At 40.4% G+C, this 18,614-nt stretch overlaps 1 protein-coding gene across 2 annotated transcripts in view; it reads left to right on the top strand.

Moving 5' to 3' along the window:
- The window catches only part of PDE4B (phosphodiesterase 4B), a 528,481-nt gene that overhangs the window by 503,949 nt on the left and 5,918 nt on the right, over positions 1–18,614 (top strand). For both annotated transcript variants that reach the window (XM_049618514.1, XM_049618515.1), the window contains 5 exons: positions 7,509–7,602; positions 13,406–13,584; positions 15,083–15,181; positions 15,318–15,482; positions 17,314–17,413. In XM_049618514.1, the coding sequence (XP_049474471.1) occupies positions 7,509–7,602; positions 13,406–13,584; positions 15,083–15,181; positions 15,318–15,482; positions 17,314–17,413 (637 nt within the window). The remainder of the gene's footprint in view (positions 1–7,508; positions 7,603–13,405; positions 13,585–15,082; positions 15,182–15,317; positions 15,483–17,313; positions 17,414–18,614) is intronic.

Raw genomic sequence — 18,614 nt, 5'->3', positions numbered from 1 at the left:
GGTTCAACAGAAACCTTAGTCATCTGCTTTGGAATCACATTAACGCTCCCATGGCCTTAGAACTTGCTTTAGAAGCTTGAGGTTAAATATTAGCCATTATGCAGAGAAAAAAAAATTGTAGACAGCTTAAATGCAAAAACAAAAGGGTAACTAAATAGTGTACTTTGATTCCTTGATTTTTCTTAGTTGCTGCAAGGATTTTTGTCATCTGTTAAAGAAAGGCCTTTGCTATCTTTTGTCAGGCCAACGCCCAAATTTGCCAAAGTATCTTTTTTTTGGTCTATTTCCATTATTAGCCAGATTAAAAGGTAAGGGTCAAATATATAAAATGCAGTTGTGAAGCTCCAATAACAGATGCAGTGTTGCTGTGTTTCTTACCAGAAGGAAAGACCTCTGTCAAAAAGAACAAGTTTGAACATTTTAAATTATCTAAAAATATACAATACCTCTACACCTGACAGGGTATATAATTTTGAAATCCAGTCTCTTTATGGGATATTTGGGACCTGCAATATCTAGAACACACTTATACTAAAAAAAAAAAAATGTTTACCTAAAATTTAAATATGTCTTTAATAGTGTCTTTTGTCTATTTAATTGTGTCACTGCAGCAGCTTTAAGAATTAAGAGAATGTTAAGTCATGAGAAATTTCTCTAAACATTCTTATGGGAATTACTTTGGGTATAGAAGAGGTCCATTTTTTAGTGTCCCAATAGTGTATACCATATCTCCTCTTAAAATGTTTTCAGAAATTCCAGGAAAAACGGACAGCAGCAAAGAGGATAAATAGGTAGGAAGACACACTTAATAATTTTGAGGGCCGTTCAAGCCCTGCTGTCAAGTTGTAAAGTATTGTATTTAAATTCTCACTGAGTTTTTGTCAATTCAATGTATGAAAGCACTAATGGTTTGTCCTTCTTTTAAAATGTCACTGGAGCAGGGGCGCCTGGGTGGCTCAGTCGGTTAAGCGTCCGACTTCGGCCCAGGTCATGATCTCACAGTTCGTGAGTTTGAGCCCCGCGTTGGCCTCTGTGCTGACAGCTTGGAGCCTGGAGCCTGCTTCGGATTCTCTGTCTCCCTCTCTGTCTCTCTGCCCCTCCCCAACTCATGCTCACACTCTGTCTCTGTCAAAAATAAAGAAACTTAAAAAAATTTTTTTTTTTAATTTTAAATGTCACTGGAGCAGATACTTGTCCTTTAACCAGCAAGTAGAATTTATTCAATTTTAGCTTCATGATAAATGCCAATGTTTTGTTGCAGAATATCCTAGAGATGTTCATGCTTGTTTTTCATTACATATTTCTATGGTTCACTACACCCCTGGGCAGTGAAGAAGAGAATCACTCAATTCTAGTATGTTTAGATGGATTTCTTTCTGATGTGGCACAGGGACAGTTAGAATAACCTAACGTTATCCCCTGGTGTACTGAGGGTTTGCTCCAGAATATTGGCACGGCAGCGCTTGTCTTCTGGGATGGCCCACCATGGAACTGTAGTTTCTATTTTAGTAGATGTTAGTGGACAATGAATGGCATGTTCTTCCATCCTGAACCCTATTACCTATTCACTCAGTTCAATTCCATTTGCCTCTCAAATAAGACAGACAGGCCATTAAAGAAACTGTGACATCACGTTTCAAACGGATGATAGAGAGGGAAAGATAAAAAAGGAGACAGGAGATGAGATGCTTACTGTCAGATAATCTGAAATGTTAAGAACTGTGGAAATTGTGAGTTTGATAAAGGGTTCCACAGAAAGTACGCTCTATCCCTGCCTTTTGTTTACATCAGATTTGGTAAAGGAAAGTATAGGTGCTTAGAAATTAGAATTCTTCACTTCTTTGGGTCTTCTTTGCATGTAAAATTAGGGGTATGAAGAAAGCAGTGTTGAAATAAAATGGCTCCTAGAAGGTAGCCATTTTATAACTAAAGAAACTGTGTCCATCACTGAAAACAACCTGAGGCCCCCCAAAACTCAGTTTATCTTGCACAGAGACCGGAGCCCTCCTTACTTGCACATTTCACTGAACTGTGTGCTGCGGTTGCAACTTCCTCTACCACCGCTAGCATTCTGAGGAGGAATTTTCAGCCCCCTTGCTTTCCTGATGCCCGGGAATTCTGATTAAGTTGTGACTAACAGAGTGTAAAATGTGAGTCAAAATTTAGTCCCTAATAAAGTCATTGTGACTTTAATGACTTTGGTAGTTGTTTCATACTGCAAAAACAGGAAGGTCCCACACAATAAGGCGCCTGTCTCACAGATGGGCTCCTGCGTAGACGGCCACCCACAGGGGAACTGCTGGAGCAGTCTTCCTCTCTTTGGCTCTTTTTTTTTTCTTTTTTTTTTTTTAATCCACACAGTTTTCACCTTCCGACTTCAGCGTGAGGTTATCAATAAGAGGAAGGTGCCTGTTTACCTAGTTTTTGATAGGCTGAAGATAGATTGGATCACTAAAGATTCACTCCTCAGTGAAACTCAGGTCACCCCCACCCCCCCTGGCAAGCCCAGATTAGTCTTAAAAGTAGCTCTTCCATGTGCTTGATACTAGCCCCTGGTGTTCTTACTCTTCCGAATTTATGTCTTACAAACATAAAACCACCAAGTTTTAGAACTGGGGTGAATCTCTGAGATCCTTCTACATTAAGCCTCCTGTGCAATTAGTGTAACTAAAAACTCTTTACCAAGAGAGCTCCTAGGTTGCCTGTGGATCTCTGCACAAAGCTCAAACCAGAACACTCGTGAAAAATATAGAAAAGTGATCAAATGTTCCATCATTCCACAAAAAAAAAAAAAATGGCTCAGTAGAAAATAACCTCTGTATGTAGCATTGAAGTGAAATCAAAAATTAAACTCATAAAACAAAATGTTCCTATCAAGTGTAATTGAATTTCAGCCTTTGCTATTATGTATTTTAAATAACTTCCCACTCTGAAAGGTAGCCTATTTGAAAACATTCACCTTTGATTTTATAAAGAAGATATATCCTAGGCAAGCAAGATTAAATCACTTACAGAGAATAATATCTTTTTCCATTTTCAAAAAATAATTGCAATTTCTAGCGGTGTTCACAAATCTAGTGTTGGGCGTAAGCTTTAGGAGGCCTTGGAGGAATTTGTGTTACTAAGGGTCCATTCACAAACTGCTTGTCTGTGCTCAAAAGGGGCTCTAGCCATTTCCTCTGGGGACATTATTTCTAGGTAGGCTTTAACAGGGTTTTCTTGTGAAGGCAGATTCTTAACAGAAAAATAGGATCTGTGTACATTAGGTAGTAAAGACACATTTATCTTTGACATAGTGCACTCCTGTTTGTGGATTTCTCTACTGCATTTGACAAAGTAAATAATGTCCATTCCCTTTCAATCCTGTAACTGCTTGGGACACAGTTTCACTCAGTATAGCTGTTTTACCTTCCTATCTGGGCGGAACACACAACTCGCTAAGTAGACAGGGAGATTCCAAGAGTGTTAGAGTATCAAACTGGAGGCATGAGAAATGCTTCTTTTCTGTTGCTGGTGACTTATTCTTACAGACTGAAGCATTTCCAATTTGGGTTGTTTTTCTCAGTAGTGTTGAGAGAGTTTTATTTTCTGGGAAATATCAGTTGCTGGTAAGTATTGTGTCCAGACTGTGGGAGGCTGCCACAGAACTTATCGTAGAATCATGACAGGTTCGGACTGAAAGGCTGAGGGCCGAAAACCATGCATCATTTTCATTTTATGTATGAGAGGTGAAGTGACTTCACAGGACTGTTAAGAGAGCTAAGAATGAAAGGATTTGTGTACTACATTGTGGCTGTCTCTGGCTCAACAGAAATAGCCTTCATATGGGAGTCTGACCCTGAAAACCCAACTAAGCCAAATTCTCCAGCTGTCTCCTCGGCCTGCGTATCTCAAGCACAGTTCATATCCCGCTCTACTCCTTGGTGTGTTTCATCACACAGGCCAGCACAAACCATTCTAATTGTCCTCTACCTTATTAGAATGTAAAAGATAGCCCTGTCTGCTCCTTGAAGGCCAGGTCTGCCTTTCTTAGTTTATACAGAGCCCAACATAAGTGGGCTCGTCATAAATGCTTTTTGATGAGAGCGATGATCGCCTTAGTCAGTGTGGTTGGGCCCTCCCTTATGGAGGAGGAAAACCACAGGTTGTTGCTAAGCAACATTTTAGGACTGGGTCAGCTTCTGACCCGGCGTGACCTCCATTTGCGTACTTCATCGAGTTAATGTGTTTTATGGTTACCTCAGGACGACTTTGTTTTTGGTGGCATTGGCCATCTGTAAGCATGAGAAGGAGGGAGGTGATATTCATCTCTCACTTCTTCTGTAGCTTACTCCTTCCCTAAGCAATACAGGAAAGGTGAGGAGTTTGGCTTATTCTCAGCCCTGTAGCTGAGAGGCACTTCCCTGCCCCCACACTGAGCCTGAATGGCAGTATATCCCAACAGGATTTTGTGGCAATGGAAGGTCAAAGAAAGAGAGGAAGGAGAAAAGTTTTTCCCTTCTGAGACTTTTATTATTGAATTTCTACCTGCTTCTATATTCTGAGCTAAGGAGCCAATATGACTAATAAAGAACCAGCCCCTCTCTGTCCAGACTGTTAACTGTTGTGGTTAACTCACATGCCTTACTTCATCTGACTATTTCTACTAGGATAGAAGTTCATTAAAAGCATTAAAAGGGGTTTCCCCCTCCCTTTTTTTTTTTTTTTTTTTTTTTTTACTGCTCTATCTTTAATGCTTTGCCTGGTATGTTTTAGATGTTCAATAAATATTTATCTAATACATGATAAAATGGTTTTGTTTGATCTAGTACAAATGTGATTGAGTCTAAAATCTTCCTAAGTATTTCACAGGCCAAAGGAACCAAAATGAGGATGGGGTGTTTGAATGTTACATTTGGCTAAGTCTTATGCAGAGATATAGTTAAAGGAATCATCTGTCTATGTGCTTTTTTTCAAGATATTTTTACAGTGCTTCAAGTTAAGTTTCCTCCTTTGCCAGAACTTAGCTGCTTAATCAGAGCATAGAATCCTGCCTTTTCCAGCTTCTAAGTCTTTAGTGTAAGTGCCTGACTTTTGAGAAGTAAAAATGAGAGGCCATCATGACCAAGTAGGTATGTCTTAAAAAAATAAATAGCTTAGAACTTACACAATTCACCTGGCGTTCAAAACTGCATAGAGGTTCAGTAGCTAAAATACACTGGCTGAGACCATTGACCCAGGGATCCCTGGTTATTGTTACTAACATATTGTATCGTGGGAAAACACACATACGCAAGCAGGGCTCCCCAGAACCTCTTTGAGGACAAAGCGGAGTGCGGTGGGCCGGGAGGCAACAATGCTAAGCTGCGTTGCCTTCAGCTAGAAAGGCTGGGTCTCCTGGGCACAGGCAGTGGCATGACAGGGGCTTGGATGCTTGAAGTGAAGCCATTGTTGGTGCAGGATGCTCATTTGAAAGGAGAATGCCTCACAGGAAAGAGAGCCAATTGCGTGTGGGGGCTGTTGCCATGGTGCTTTGCTATTGCTTTAACATGCTGTACTTGAACTTCTGGGAGTCCAAGGGTGGGGTAACAGAGAGGAGGGAGAAGAAGGGGGGTGGGATGGGCCTAGGAAGCTCACTGCATTAGGGCTCTGGTCTTAGACTTTCCTCTAGCCTGTGCTGTCTAATGCTGACACGGGAAAGGGGGCGGAGGAGGAAGGGAGGGAGGGAGGGAGAGAGAGAGATTGAGAGAGTCTACAGGAAGGGAATGACTTTCTCAACATGTCCTAGATTGCTAGAATGAAATGAAAATTAATTTAACTCCTAGATATTTCTAACATGAATTAGAAGATGTTTAACACTAAAATACCAAAACAGCATAGTCATTCATAACCCAAAAAAATTCACCATGCCTGCAGCAAATGATAGCTTACGTTTCCTAACACATTCCAGATCCTAGATTGAAAAGGTGAAATGTGTTTAATTCATTTGTCGAATGCAATCTAATATGCATATTAGTGAGCTGATGCAGTGGAGAAAATGGCATTCTGCAAATGATTTTTTAAATGAAGTGCGTGAATTGTATTCCTGTTTGATTGTGAAAGAAGGCTGAATGCATCGGCACACACTGTTGGTGTGCAAAAAATCCTCCAAAAAGCTAGCTTTTAAAAAAGTACTTGTGTTCTGAAAGCCTAGTCTGAAGACAGCCACAGTTCTAACCTGTTCTCAGTTTTTAAAAAATGTTTAGGAAGTAAATGAATCCAATGCACCATCACTTTGAAAACGTTAGAGTGGCTGAGTGCAGAGAGGGCGGTCTCTGCAGTGGAGAGAGGGTTAAGAACACCTAGTTGAAATGGGGGAGGGTAGGGACTTCGGATTTACTTAAATATTCATGGGGCTTCCTCCATTTTAATCTTCTCCTTTTTAAAAGATGGCTGTGTTTCCCAGTCTGGCAACCCCACAGGAAAGAAGAATTGCTCCTTCCTTGCAGAGTTCAGCTGAGCAGGACTAATCTAGAGTGGAAACCCCTTCGGCCACCAGGACTATTCATAATTCATAAGGGCTGCAAACCAGCCAGCTGAATACATTTAGACAGGCTCTTGCTCCTTCGTGCAATTCCTGATTTCATTACTCTCTCTGCCAGGAAAGAAGCAGGGAGCGTAGGCTTCTTGTAAGAATGGAGTGTGAAGATGGGCTTTGTTTGGATTAGGAAATGCCCTAAATTTTGGAGACTTTGTCTTTTATAAGCTTTGATTATTTTACCACTGAACCTGCAAGGCTTTCCCCATCCTTTCTCGGGACTGCTCTCTCAGAACAGTGAATTCTTTCCAAGGGATTTGTGGATTGTGGCGAGGAGAGCTTTCCAAAATGCCTGAGGCAAACTATTTGTTATCTGTATCTTGGGGTTACATCAAGGTGGGTTAATTTGATTCTGTTATGTGTCTTTGATAGAATGTGAAACATTTACATCTGTACGCTTTCTGTGAAGTAGCAAACATCTGTAATGATTTCATTTGTGTTGTCACTGAGCCCACTGAGGCTGCTTAGTGTAAAATAATAGCATGTTATATTACATTGTATGTAAATAGACTGTGCTGTATTTTAATGCTATTCTCTTTATGCAGCTCTATTTGTAAAGGATGCATCTTTTTTTCCTCAGTTTTCTCCTAAACTTTTTACATATATCTCCTCTCACATGGTATTTTCGAGTTAATTTCCAATAAATATATTTTAAAAGTTGTTACATTTTCAAGTGAAATTATCATGACTTCTATTAAAATCCCTTTTCCTACGTTTGCGTCTTCAAAAGAAATCAGATGTTAATTCTAACAAATCTTAAGAAAACCTCTTTTCCCTAAGGTGACATTGGAATGATTTCACATTAAGGAGGCTTTGTACTTTGCAGAAACAGTATCATTTATTTAATGATACCTGCTCCTCCAATCTCTTGGTTCTTAGTAAAGTTGAAAATATCTGAAGTGATCATTTGCTATTTTTTTAGGTGGTTAACACATTTTTCTTCTTCACACAGTTCAAGAGAATGCTGAACCGGGAGCTGACACACCTCTCAGAGATGAGCCGATCAGGGAACCAGGTTTCTGAATACATTTCAAATACTTTCTTAGGTAAGATATTAACTGGGAAACCTGTTTCGTAATTGAGATTTTTCAGTATTAATCTCTGCAACCCATCAGTGACATCCCTGTGTGAGTCTGGAATGGGGTGAAGTTACAGAAAAAGCCATTTTCAGTAAGAACTAAGGACAACATTTAAGGTTAAAAAAAACTAGCAGAAAGATGTTACAAACAGAAGAAAAGATTGAAAATACCCATCAAAGACAGAAGGTTATTATAGGCTAATTGTATTTCTTTGAACCTCAGGTCACCCCTTATCCACCCACCCCCTTCCATCATGGCCAAGACATCTGAAAGGTGGGGTGGGGGCAGGTGTTCAGTCATCTAAATCTGAGGGGCCACCCTATTGGCTCTTTTGACATGGTATTCTTTAAATTCTGCCAATAAGTGGGCTTTGAGCAAAAGATTTCCTCTTAGGTGGTTTGTAAGAGATGTGGTTGGAGAATAACTGTGTGGTGATTTGGCCCAGAGGAATAAGCTTTGGAAATAATTTGACTATTGCTTTGCTGAGTTATTTCATAAAGATAAATGGAAAGAAAAGAATGTTCACATCTCTGAAAGATTTGGCTTTCTGCAAGCTGCATCCTTATCTTCCCAATCTGATGTTTTGATCTATTGTGTTCTGTTGTCACATTGCTGGTATTTAACTCATGACACTGACAGAAAAGATTTGCATCAAAGATCCTCAACTACTGTCAGGCATCCTGTGTGATACTAGGGATTTCTGAGCTCATGTTTAAAGCCATTCTATTGTATGGTGATATAGTGACCGTATTTGGATTACTTTTTTCTTTAATAAAGATATGTGGGATAGGTGAATCTGTCCTTCAAGGTAAATGGGTAGCATCTAGATTCTGATTCTGTTGACTTTCAAATACTGCTGAATTATGCTCCTTTACCGAACTCCACTATGCAGGGAAATGACCCATTCTTACAGCTGAACATCACACCTCCCTTCTTTTTGGCATAGCTACACATCATTAAATCCATGAACATTTGCTTTGGGGCCTTATGGAAACACACACCTCTTCTGGTTTTATTTAAAAAAAAAAAACAACTCAGTCCTGTTTCTCTAATGCCAGAGCAGTTTCTGCTGTCAGCCAATCAATCTCTGATCAGCCCAGTGCAGAGCTCAGGGCAGTGCTCTGCAGCGGACGGGCAGAGGCACGATTAACAAGTGCTTTTCCAACTGTTTCCAGTATGTGGGTGCCTTCGGCACCTGGTTCTCTCCAGCTGCGGTTACAACACTTTGGTCAAGGAACAAAGGAGAAGAATTTTCATATATCCCAGCTCCAAGGAGACCTAGCATCTAACTGAACACAAAGTGCTATATACTGATCCTTTTCTTATGCATTAACCCCCTTCATTCCTTTGAAGACAGTCATCCTCCACTGTCCATTTCAAATGTGCTCTGCTCTGTGCAACACCCAGTTACAGTCGTACATTCTCCAGGTTAATGACTATGGGAGAGAAGAAGAAAATCTTGATTAGTGCAAGAACTCATTTTTGTGCTCATAAACATTGCATTTTAAAATGCCAAAGCTGGGGTGCCTGGGTGGCTCAGTTGGTTAAGCATCCGACTTCAGCTCAAGTCATGATCTCATGGTTTGTGAGTTCGAGCCCTGTGTCGGTCTGTCTCTGTGCTGACAGCTCAGAGGCTGCAGCCTGCTTCGGATTCTGTGTCTGTGTCTCCCTCTCTCTCTGTCCCTCCCCCGCTCACGCTCTGTCTCTGTCTCCCTCTCTCTCAAAAATAAATAAACATTAAAAAACTTAAAAAAAAATAGAATGCCAGGGCTTATCTGTCTTCTCAGAAGAGACTCTAAGGACTGGAATAAGGTGGCATGAGCCCTTTGTCATCCGAGACTGTGCAGAGGCAGCTGTCTTACACTTGTAGTCCCTTTCACCATCAGCTTGCCAAGGAAGGCAAGAATTGTTCAGCATACTAATCTTTCTTATCATCGTAGGCTATTAAGTGAGAAAGCTGATAAGATATTAAAGATGAGCTCTCAGGATCAACATTGTGTGTCTCAAGAACAGGCAAAGGTCAACTCTCTCTTGAATATTTCATTTGCTATTTGGCACATCTGTTGAGGAAAAGCAATTTTTGCTTCTCATTAGTCCAAAAAATTAAATTATCAAGAACAAGTTGTTGGGGAAGGTGTTAGAATCTCAATTCTTATAGACTCAGCCTTAGGAAGGTGTGTGTGTGTGTGTGTGTGTGTGTGTGTGTGTGTGTGTGTGCAAAGTAGACCTGATCAAACAGACCAGACAGATTAAAATTTTAAATATTCTTGGGAAAATATAGGGAAAAAAAATCAGTCATATAAACAAAGATACATTATTTGCCTCATCTTACAATGGGAGCACTGGAATAGATGGCATCCAGATCCCTTCCAACTCTACCATTCTAGGACTGTGCTACAGACTGAGTCTTTCAGTTCTGTTAAGACATACCTGGCAGTCTGGATTCTCTGTAATAGACTGTAGGCTTGCAATTTGACAATCCTGAAAAGCAAACAAACAAACCAGACTTGCTTCCAAACTGCAAATGCAAGACATGGAACTCTGAATCCTGTCTTGTGGGTGAATGTCCCTGGAGAAGAAGCATGAATGCATCTTTCTTTGTAAACTGTCAGATCCGCAAAGGACCCTCATGGCCTTGTCGTCCAATTCCCCCATTTTACTAGAGAGAAAGCAGGCTCAGAAGGGCAAAGGAACCTAGTCAAGATGACCTGGCTATTCTGTTCCTGAGCCAGAGCTAAGGCTTTGCCCTCTTGACTCCCAGACCTAAATACCCTGTCACTTCTTTAACTAGGAAAGAAGGCTGTTAGGAACTCAGACCGTCACGTTTAAGGGCATTTACATAATAGGTATATTCTTTTGGAGAACAGTCTGTAGGAATCAAGATTGTTGGACCTAAAAAATAAAATATGTTTATTAACAGTTCCCAGTAATATAAGAGGGTCTTATCAGAGCACGGCAACCATCTTAGCAAAATATGAGAAGACCTTAGCGCTTTAAGTGAAAATTAAAGAGCATTATTACAGTAAGAGTCATTGAACGTTAAAATGCATCATCTGGGAAGGAGGGGATCCCTTACTCCAGTGATCTGTGAAACTTGTGCTGTTTCCATCTAAAGGATGGTGTCTAGATGGAGGAGTTGGAAGGCAGCAAAAGTCCATTTTCCAACCAGGCACTTACTGATGCTTATAGGATCATGAGCTCCAGGTTGCTTGGAGAAGTGAGAGGAAGTGAGACAGGAACTACAGGGAGGAAGCGTAGGTAAAGCAAGATATCTAGATATGATATTATAATTTAGTAAATATTTTTACAAACAGAGAAAAGTCATTCTTTTAAATCCCCTACTGTGTCTCAAAGAGTAGAACATGGAATTTCAACGATGCAAGGAAAAGAATTTAGAAATTTTGCATGATTAAATGCTGTGCTCTAATAAGAAAAACACCTCCAGTTATGCCATTAGCAGAGTTTTGACATGACCATTTTTTGCATCTGTTGTTTTTTTTTATTTGTTTTGTGCTTATCCACTATTTCTCCACTGTATTCTAACTGTTCTGTAAGTGTAAATTCACTGTGTTTATGGCGATTCTTTAAGTCTGTGTTTCAGGTTATTTCTACATTACACCGGCTAAGCTTTTAACAGAGGAATTCAGAATAGGAATAGGGAAGCCTGTCAGTTGTCCCAGTGCCTGTACAGGGAAACACCCATTAGTGTCAAGTTGGTGCTATCTGTGAATAATGACTTTCTTCTTTATTGTAATGTTCCAGACACAGTAGTGGTTCAGCTCAATTACTGGCTGCTGCAAGGAATCTTTAGTTAACACAGGGGAAAGCTGCCGGTCCCACTAGAGCTTTTTACATCTGCAGCAGCATAGGGGAATCTAACAGTCTCTTTAATCAGACATGAGGAATGGCAAAGCACTGTCGTCGGGAAAGGCACGGGCTATTGTGGCCTTTCGTTCTAGCAAGAAGTAGTAATTATTAGGAGTGAAGTGACAGAGAGAAAAGTAATGTCAAGAATAATATGATATATAGTGGGTTTTTTGCCAGAGATTGTGAGACCAGAAAGAAATTTGTAACAGGAACCTCAGGGCCTGGGTTCCATGTATGCTATTAAGTCACTGCGTCTGGAACTGAGTAATTGCAAAATAAATATCTGTTGAATAAATTGCCCTTTGAGCTTGGGCAGATTGCTGACTTCATCTGAAAAGTGAGGGTGTGGGATTATTATTGGTTCCCAAACCTGGCTCTGATCGTCAGTGTCACTTAGGAAGCCTTTTTAAAAATACTAATTCAGTAGGACTGGGTGGGGCTCATATTTTTCTAAAGTTCCCTGGGTGCTTCTGATGCTGAACCAGGTTGGAAACCCCTAAACCAACTGAAATGACCACTAAAATTCTTGCCTAGGCAAAAGTCATGGACAGATGAGTCTAGGAGCTTCTGGCATCTGAAGATAATAAGGGGACACTAGGGACAGAGAATACCTCTGCTCCCGGTGTTGATGCGTCCATGGCACTGCTTCTGTCTCCCTGTGCTTGCTTTGCTTTGATGAGTTGTCCACGGGGCCCTGGAAGCAGGCAGAGGTCTCTGGGGAAAACATGTGACTATGCCATCATCTTGCAAGAGTTGAAAGCAAATAGTCTGGGTCCCAGCATGCCATCTGGAACCATGTCATTTTCAAATAGAGAAGTTGTCTTTGTCCTCATTTTTACTGTAACAAGCAGAGATGGATGCAGGACCTTGGGAAAGCTGCATTAACTCTTTCAGCCACAGGGTGTCATTTAGTTCAATGAAGTAGCTGTTGAAGCAATTTAATAAATTACTGCCTCAGTGCACACACAAGCATCCCTGTGGCCTGAAAGAATTTGTGCATTTTTTGGAAGTACTCAGGATAAAGGCCCCTGTGAAGTGAAATGGAATATTCGGTTGCTGATACTTTTAATAGCATGAAATAGAGGAAAGAACCTCTATAGGAAGGTAGATGTTTTCATCACTAATCCTTCCTCTGCTATTACCTTGTTGTAGCAGAATTTTTTTTAATGATTAAATGAGGTCAGCATAAATATTTAACAAGCATAAATATTTTAATAAATCTAATGTCTGTTATAAACGAGAGGCATTGTTTATTATTAATTAGTAGAATGAATACAAATAAAGCATGAAGTAAAACTGATATAGTTTTCCTCTAAACCTCAAATGGTGGTGTAATAAGCCAATGTTTAACATATTTATTTGAAGATTACAAACCATTTGTTTACCTCACTTATATACTGCTCATCTACGCTGAAATGATGTCATATCCAGTTAAAGTTGTGTGGGTTTTTTAAATTAAAAAAATTAATACAAATATAATCAAATGAGCAGAACATAAAGTTTTTATGCACCTGAGTTTGGCTGCATGAACCTTTTCTATTATACAAACATGTAAGTTATTTACTTAAAAAATTGACATATAAATACTGATGACCTCCCTTGAAAATATAGAAGTATAATTCTAAATTACACTACAAATAGAAGGTATGGGATTGAGTCCTGCCTCCGCCACTGCTCAATTTATTTAGCTCCTCTAGGCCTCAGTTTTCTTAGCAATAAAATGGAGCAAAAAATTCTATTTTCCCCATCCACCTGACGGATTGTCCTGGAGATCAAGTGAGATAATGTATGGCAGTCCTTTATAAGATGTAAAATCCATTACAGGACATTAGAAGTTATTTTGCATATTGTAGTGGGTTCTCATTGGCACACGTGGGCTGAAAACTGTCTCCCTTTGTTGCAGACAAGCAGAATGATGTGGAGATTCCATCACCCACCCAGAAGGACAGAGAGAAAAAGAAAAAGCAACAGCTCATGACGCAGATAAGCGGAGTGAAAAAACTGATGCACAGTTCAAGCTTAAACAATACAAGCATCTCACGCTTTGGAGTCAACACAGAAAATGAAGATCATCTGGCCAAGGTATGCATGAGCTGGGGGTGTATGTAGTTCTCTGCTCTCCAGCAGGCGGCTGCCCAAAACTATCTACTAGAAAACAGCAGTGATCATGTTGGCTTTGTTATTAAATTGGACGATAAGAAGGCCGGTGTGGCCTCTTTGTCCATTGCTGGGCACCTAATTCAAGACCCTTTTTCTACAACAAAGGACCTTTTATTTTTTTAATTCTGAGCTGGATTTGTAAATGGAAGTTCCTCATGAATGAGAATCCTACCGAAGACACACAGGGAGAATCCATAGGGAGGCCGCAGACAGGATTGAATTGTCCCAGAGGACACAGATCCAGGACTATATGCCAAGGACTAGTTGAAGAATCTGCACTGATTGGCAGAGCCAGAGAAGAAATGAGAAAGATTGATAGCACTGACTAAGAGCCCAAACCCCACTGTGGAGGAAGGCACAGAAAGAATTCACCCGTCCCCCAGTGGGGCGCCTAAGGTGACCCCAAGCTCATCTTGGCCTTGTGACACTAGGCGATGACCTTGCTGTGAGCAAACAGACATTCAGTGAGACTTTCTGAGAGATACCATTACAGCAAGGTTGATCTCACACTGGGGCAAGCCCCGGGGGAGAGCCTGGATCCCTTATTCCGGGCAAGAATTCAGAATGGAATAAATTACTCCTTTAATCATAATCTTGGAATAATCCCACAACACAGGACTGAATAATGTTTCTCCCAGGTCTATGTGTAGCCCAAGAGCTCTAAGATGGAATAATCCGCGGTTGGCGTTTTTCATGACCTTTTACATTAAAGTCGGGTTAACTTCTGCACATTCTAGCAGCTGACTCTCCCGTACCTAGCCCTTTGTGATACTAACCAAAGGGCAAAGCAGTTCCCCTGAGATCGTTGTTTTTTTTTTTTTTTTTTTTTTTTTTTTTTTTTTTGAGACAGAGAGAGACAGAGCATGAGCAGGGAAGGGGCAGAGAGAGAGGGAGACACAGAATCAGAAACAGGCTCCAGGCTCCGAGCCATCAGCCCAGAGCCTGACGCGGGGCTCGAACTCACAGACCGCGAGATCGTGACCTGGCTGAAGTCGGACGCTTAACCGACTGCGCCACCCAGGCGCCCCCCCTGAGATCGTTTTTTAGCTGTTACTAATGGGCCAGTGATCAGTGAAGAAGAGAGATAGGGAAATGGAGCCAGAGGGACTTCTAGCCACTTGCAGCTACCTCTGAATACAGCTTGGTTGAGGACTGATGTGGCAAATACAGGTCAACAACTAAATCTGTAAATTAGACACACACTCTCCTTTTTCTGAAAAAATATACAGAAACATGTAACTAAAATGTAGAGGGCACCCAACCTCCTAGGCCATTCCATCTTCAAATCTTCATGCAAATAGAATACTCTAAATAGACACTCTAAAGACTTAGCCAACCATTGTCCAAAAACTAAATAAAAATAATGACATATGCTGATAAAACTGTACTTATTCCTAAATTCCTCTAATTTTGATCATAGGAGCTGGAAGATCTGAACAAATGGGGCCTTAACATCTTCAATGTGGCTGGATATTCACACAATAGGCCCCTCACATGCATCATGTATGCCATATTCCAGGTGAGTAAAAAGGAGAGAGTATTGCTTATTCAATTAGATGGCTCTTAATGATTTTTTTTTCCATCCCAGTTTACTTTGACTTTTCTTCATTTTTGGACATCCACTTATTTATTTTCTAATCCATTTTACTACATAGGAAAGAGACCTCCTAAAGACATTCAAAATCTCATCTGATACATTTGTAACCTACATGATGACTTTAGAAGACCATTACCATTCTGATGTGGCGTATCATAACAGCCTACATGCTGCTGATGTAGCCCAGTCAACCCATGTTCTTCTTTCTACGCCAGCATTAGATGTGAGTAGTTGTGATCTGTTTTGCATAACTGCCCATCCTCTTTAAAATACAAGCTATCCAACATGTAATATATTTACAGAAATAATTGCACCTGCTTGAACTGGTTCTTTATTATGTATAACATCTATTAATTGGGTTACTAATAACAACGAAAGGCATTTCTACTCTGCTTCCCAATATCAGCGTAACCCTCTCTTTACATCTCTCACAACTGAAAAATTATTTAATTGTTAAGCAATTAACAGGGTGCTTTATTTTTTATTGTATCTCCGGTATCTGATAAGTGTCCAGTTCATCATCTAGTATGTAGTATATCCCCAACATGCATGTACTGATCTGAATTGCCCACACCATCCCAAGCACTGTGAGAGATAACACAGAAATATAATATAAAATGTCCTACATTGTTCCTGTTAGGTATAAGCATCCACAGACTTATCCTCCTAAGAATTCATAAAGGCAATTCTATGAGCTTTTTGAAGAAAAAGTAACTGAATATCTAGAAGTAAGGATTTAATAATGCTGAAGCATAGAGTACCAGTGTTCCCTTTTGCTAGACATCTTGCTAGACAGTGGCTGTGGCTCCTTTCTTCGTAGATTAATGCATTTTCATACCCCCAACATTAGCAGCAATGTGCCCAGCAGACCATGATCTTCCTTGACAAACAGCAGTGGTAGTCAGATACCTCTAAACTGTGCAGGCTCAATGCAGGAGGGACTTGCCAACCCCTGTCCAGCCCTACCTACCTTGACAGATTCGGTTTGGAAGGTAAAGAAAGATGAAACTGACTACAAGTCTATTGCTTGGGTTCCATATTTCCTGAGAAAAGAAATCCAAGAAAACTTGGGGAAGTGACATAGAGCTAAGATTGTTTTATCCCCTAAAGGAGAGAAACAGTATTATTTTTATGTTCTGTATAAGGATTATAGAGTGGGCCAACACGTTTATCAACTACCCACTGTTATTGATAGGATATCTATTGTGTAGCCAGAAATTGACCACAGGGACCACACATGTTTAGAGAAGGAAGAGCTCAGTGGGTCTTTGAGCAATTAGTCTTCATGGAAGAGGTGGAAGCTGAGCTGGCATTTGTAGGATCAGAAGATTTAAGTAATCACAGAGGATGAGGAAAGAGATTTCAGCCAGAGAAAGACCATTTAGGCAGAAGGAATATATACCTACACAAATAGTAGGTTTAAATTATTGTGTACAAGCCAGGGCAGAGGAGGCTTCAAAACATGGCAAGAAGAAGTAGAGCAGTGGGGCATTCAGTTTTACTTCTTAAAATGTTCTCAGATCTTGCCCGTAGTAAACAATTACTGGATAAGAATTGAAGGAACGGATGGAAGAATGAGTGAATATATGAAAGCATCTGATCTCACTACAAATTTAGCTTTGGGAAATAACTTATTGCCAATCTTATGAGCTTAGAATTTAGCCTTTCTTCTGTAAGTTACTGAGCCTAAAAATATGAAGGTTGGTATATGTCAGAGCAGAGCCAGTCTGACTTGCTTCTTTGACTTCTGTGTGCTTGTGTTACATAAGCGCCATTCTGCCCTACCACTTATCCAAGAAACAAACATCAGACCCCATCTGAAGCATGGTGCTAAGGCCTTCCTACAGGCTTGATGTGGGTATGGGCTTCAGCCATTTTTCCTTTCACATGATGATGGATAGAATCTACATTTATTTAATGTATTGAGACATTACATAAATCAGCAGACAGTCCTTCTCCCAGCAAGAGTGAAATGCATACTTTAATATGAAGCTGAATAAGCAGGATACAGGCCAATGGGATACGGAGTTAAATGTGCTCGTTTCGCTCTGCAGGCTGTCTTCACAGATTTGGAAATTCTGGCCGCCATTTTTGCAGCTGCTATCCATGATGTTGATCACCCTGGAGTCTCCAACCAGTTTCTCATCAACACAAGTGAGTTCACTACTAGAACAGTCACTTGAGATGATTGTATGATTCATTGCTTCATTTTTCCCCCTAATGTTTTCATTATGGATGACAATAAGGGTAATAATGAGGTGATCCTCCATTCCACTCAAGCCAGTCAGACCTTTCCTGGGTACTGTGTCCAGTCCGGCAACACGATATTTGAGCTGCGTGGAGAACTTGGAAAGGGTCAGAGGGGAGCCATAAAAAGTACTCAACATTTGGAAAATATAATATGTGAGGAAAGAGTAACAGATGTGGAATTATTCAGTAAGGACAAGGAAAGGCTTGGGGATAATGTGATAATGATTTTCAGTGTTATGCAGGGCTCTCACATAGAATATGGTGACCCACTAGCGTCCCTCTCTACTGAGGAAGCAGGCCCAAATATTGTGTCTGAGCATGGGAACCTCTAAACAGAAATAAAACTAAAAGGAAGCACTGGAATGCTTGGTTTGTAGTAGTGAAGATTACCCCAGTGACATTTAAGGCTGGTCCAGCCTTAGGACCTCAAGCTGTACTCAGTGCTTTTGTCATGCTGAAAATACTTAGTATCCATGGCAGTGAAAATCCATGAATTTGGGGCACTTGGGTGGATTGGTCAGTTAAGTGTCCAACTCTTGATTTCAGCTCAGGTCATGATCTCACGGTTCATGAGATCGAGCCCCATGTAGGGCTCTGTGCTGACAGTGCCGTGCCTGCTTGGGATTCTCTCTCCCTCTCTCTCTGCCCCTCCCCTGCTCATGCTTGAACCCTCTCTCAAAATAAATAAATAAATCCTAAAAAATAAAATCCATGAATTTTCTCAGCTAGTGCACTCTTTCTAAATGCTAAAAATGCAAGTACTTTTTCTTCTGAGAATATTGGTTATCTAGTTGTGGTCATAATTAACATCAAGTGTTGATGGTTTTATAGGAATGTTTGAGCTACTTACTATGTAAGAGTCTCTGTCCTACTTTATCAGAATATCTGTATAATCTAGGTGTAGGGTAGATTCTTTATTTAACCTTGTTTTTCTACTGAAAGAATATAAACTTTGGGCAACTACCTGGCTGCTGGATTGTATCAGCTGACATAATGTGGTGTCACAAATCAAACCATATACGGGCCAGTTAGCTTCACACAGAAAAGTGGTATTTCTGTTACAGCCACCTACAACACTAGAGCCCACAAAACCAGTTTGCAGATC

Source organism: Panthera uncia (assembly GCF_023721935.1).
Source record: "Panthera uncia isolate 11264 chromosome C1 unlocalized genomic scaffold, Puncia_PCG_1.0 HiC_scaffold_4, whole genome shotgun sequence".
NCBI classification, from domain to species: domain Eukaryota; kingdom Metazoa; phylum Chordata; class Mammalia; order Carnivora; family Felidae; genus Panthera; species Panthera uncia.
This window is presented reverse-complemented; position numbering and strand designations above follow the sequence as displayed.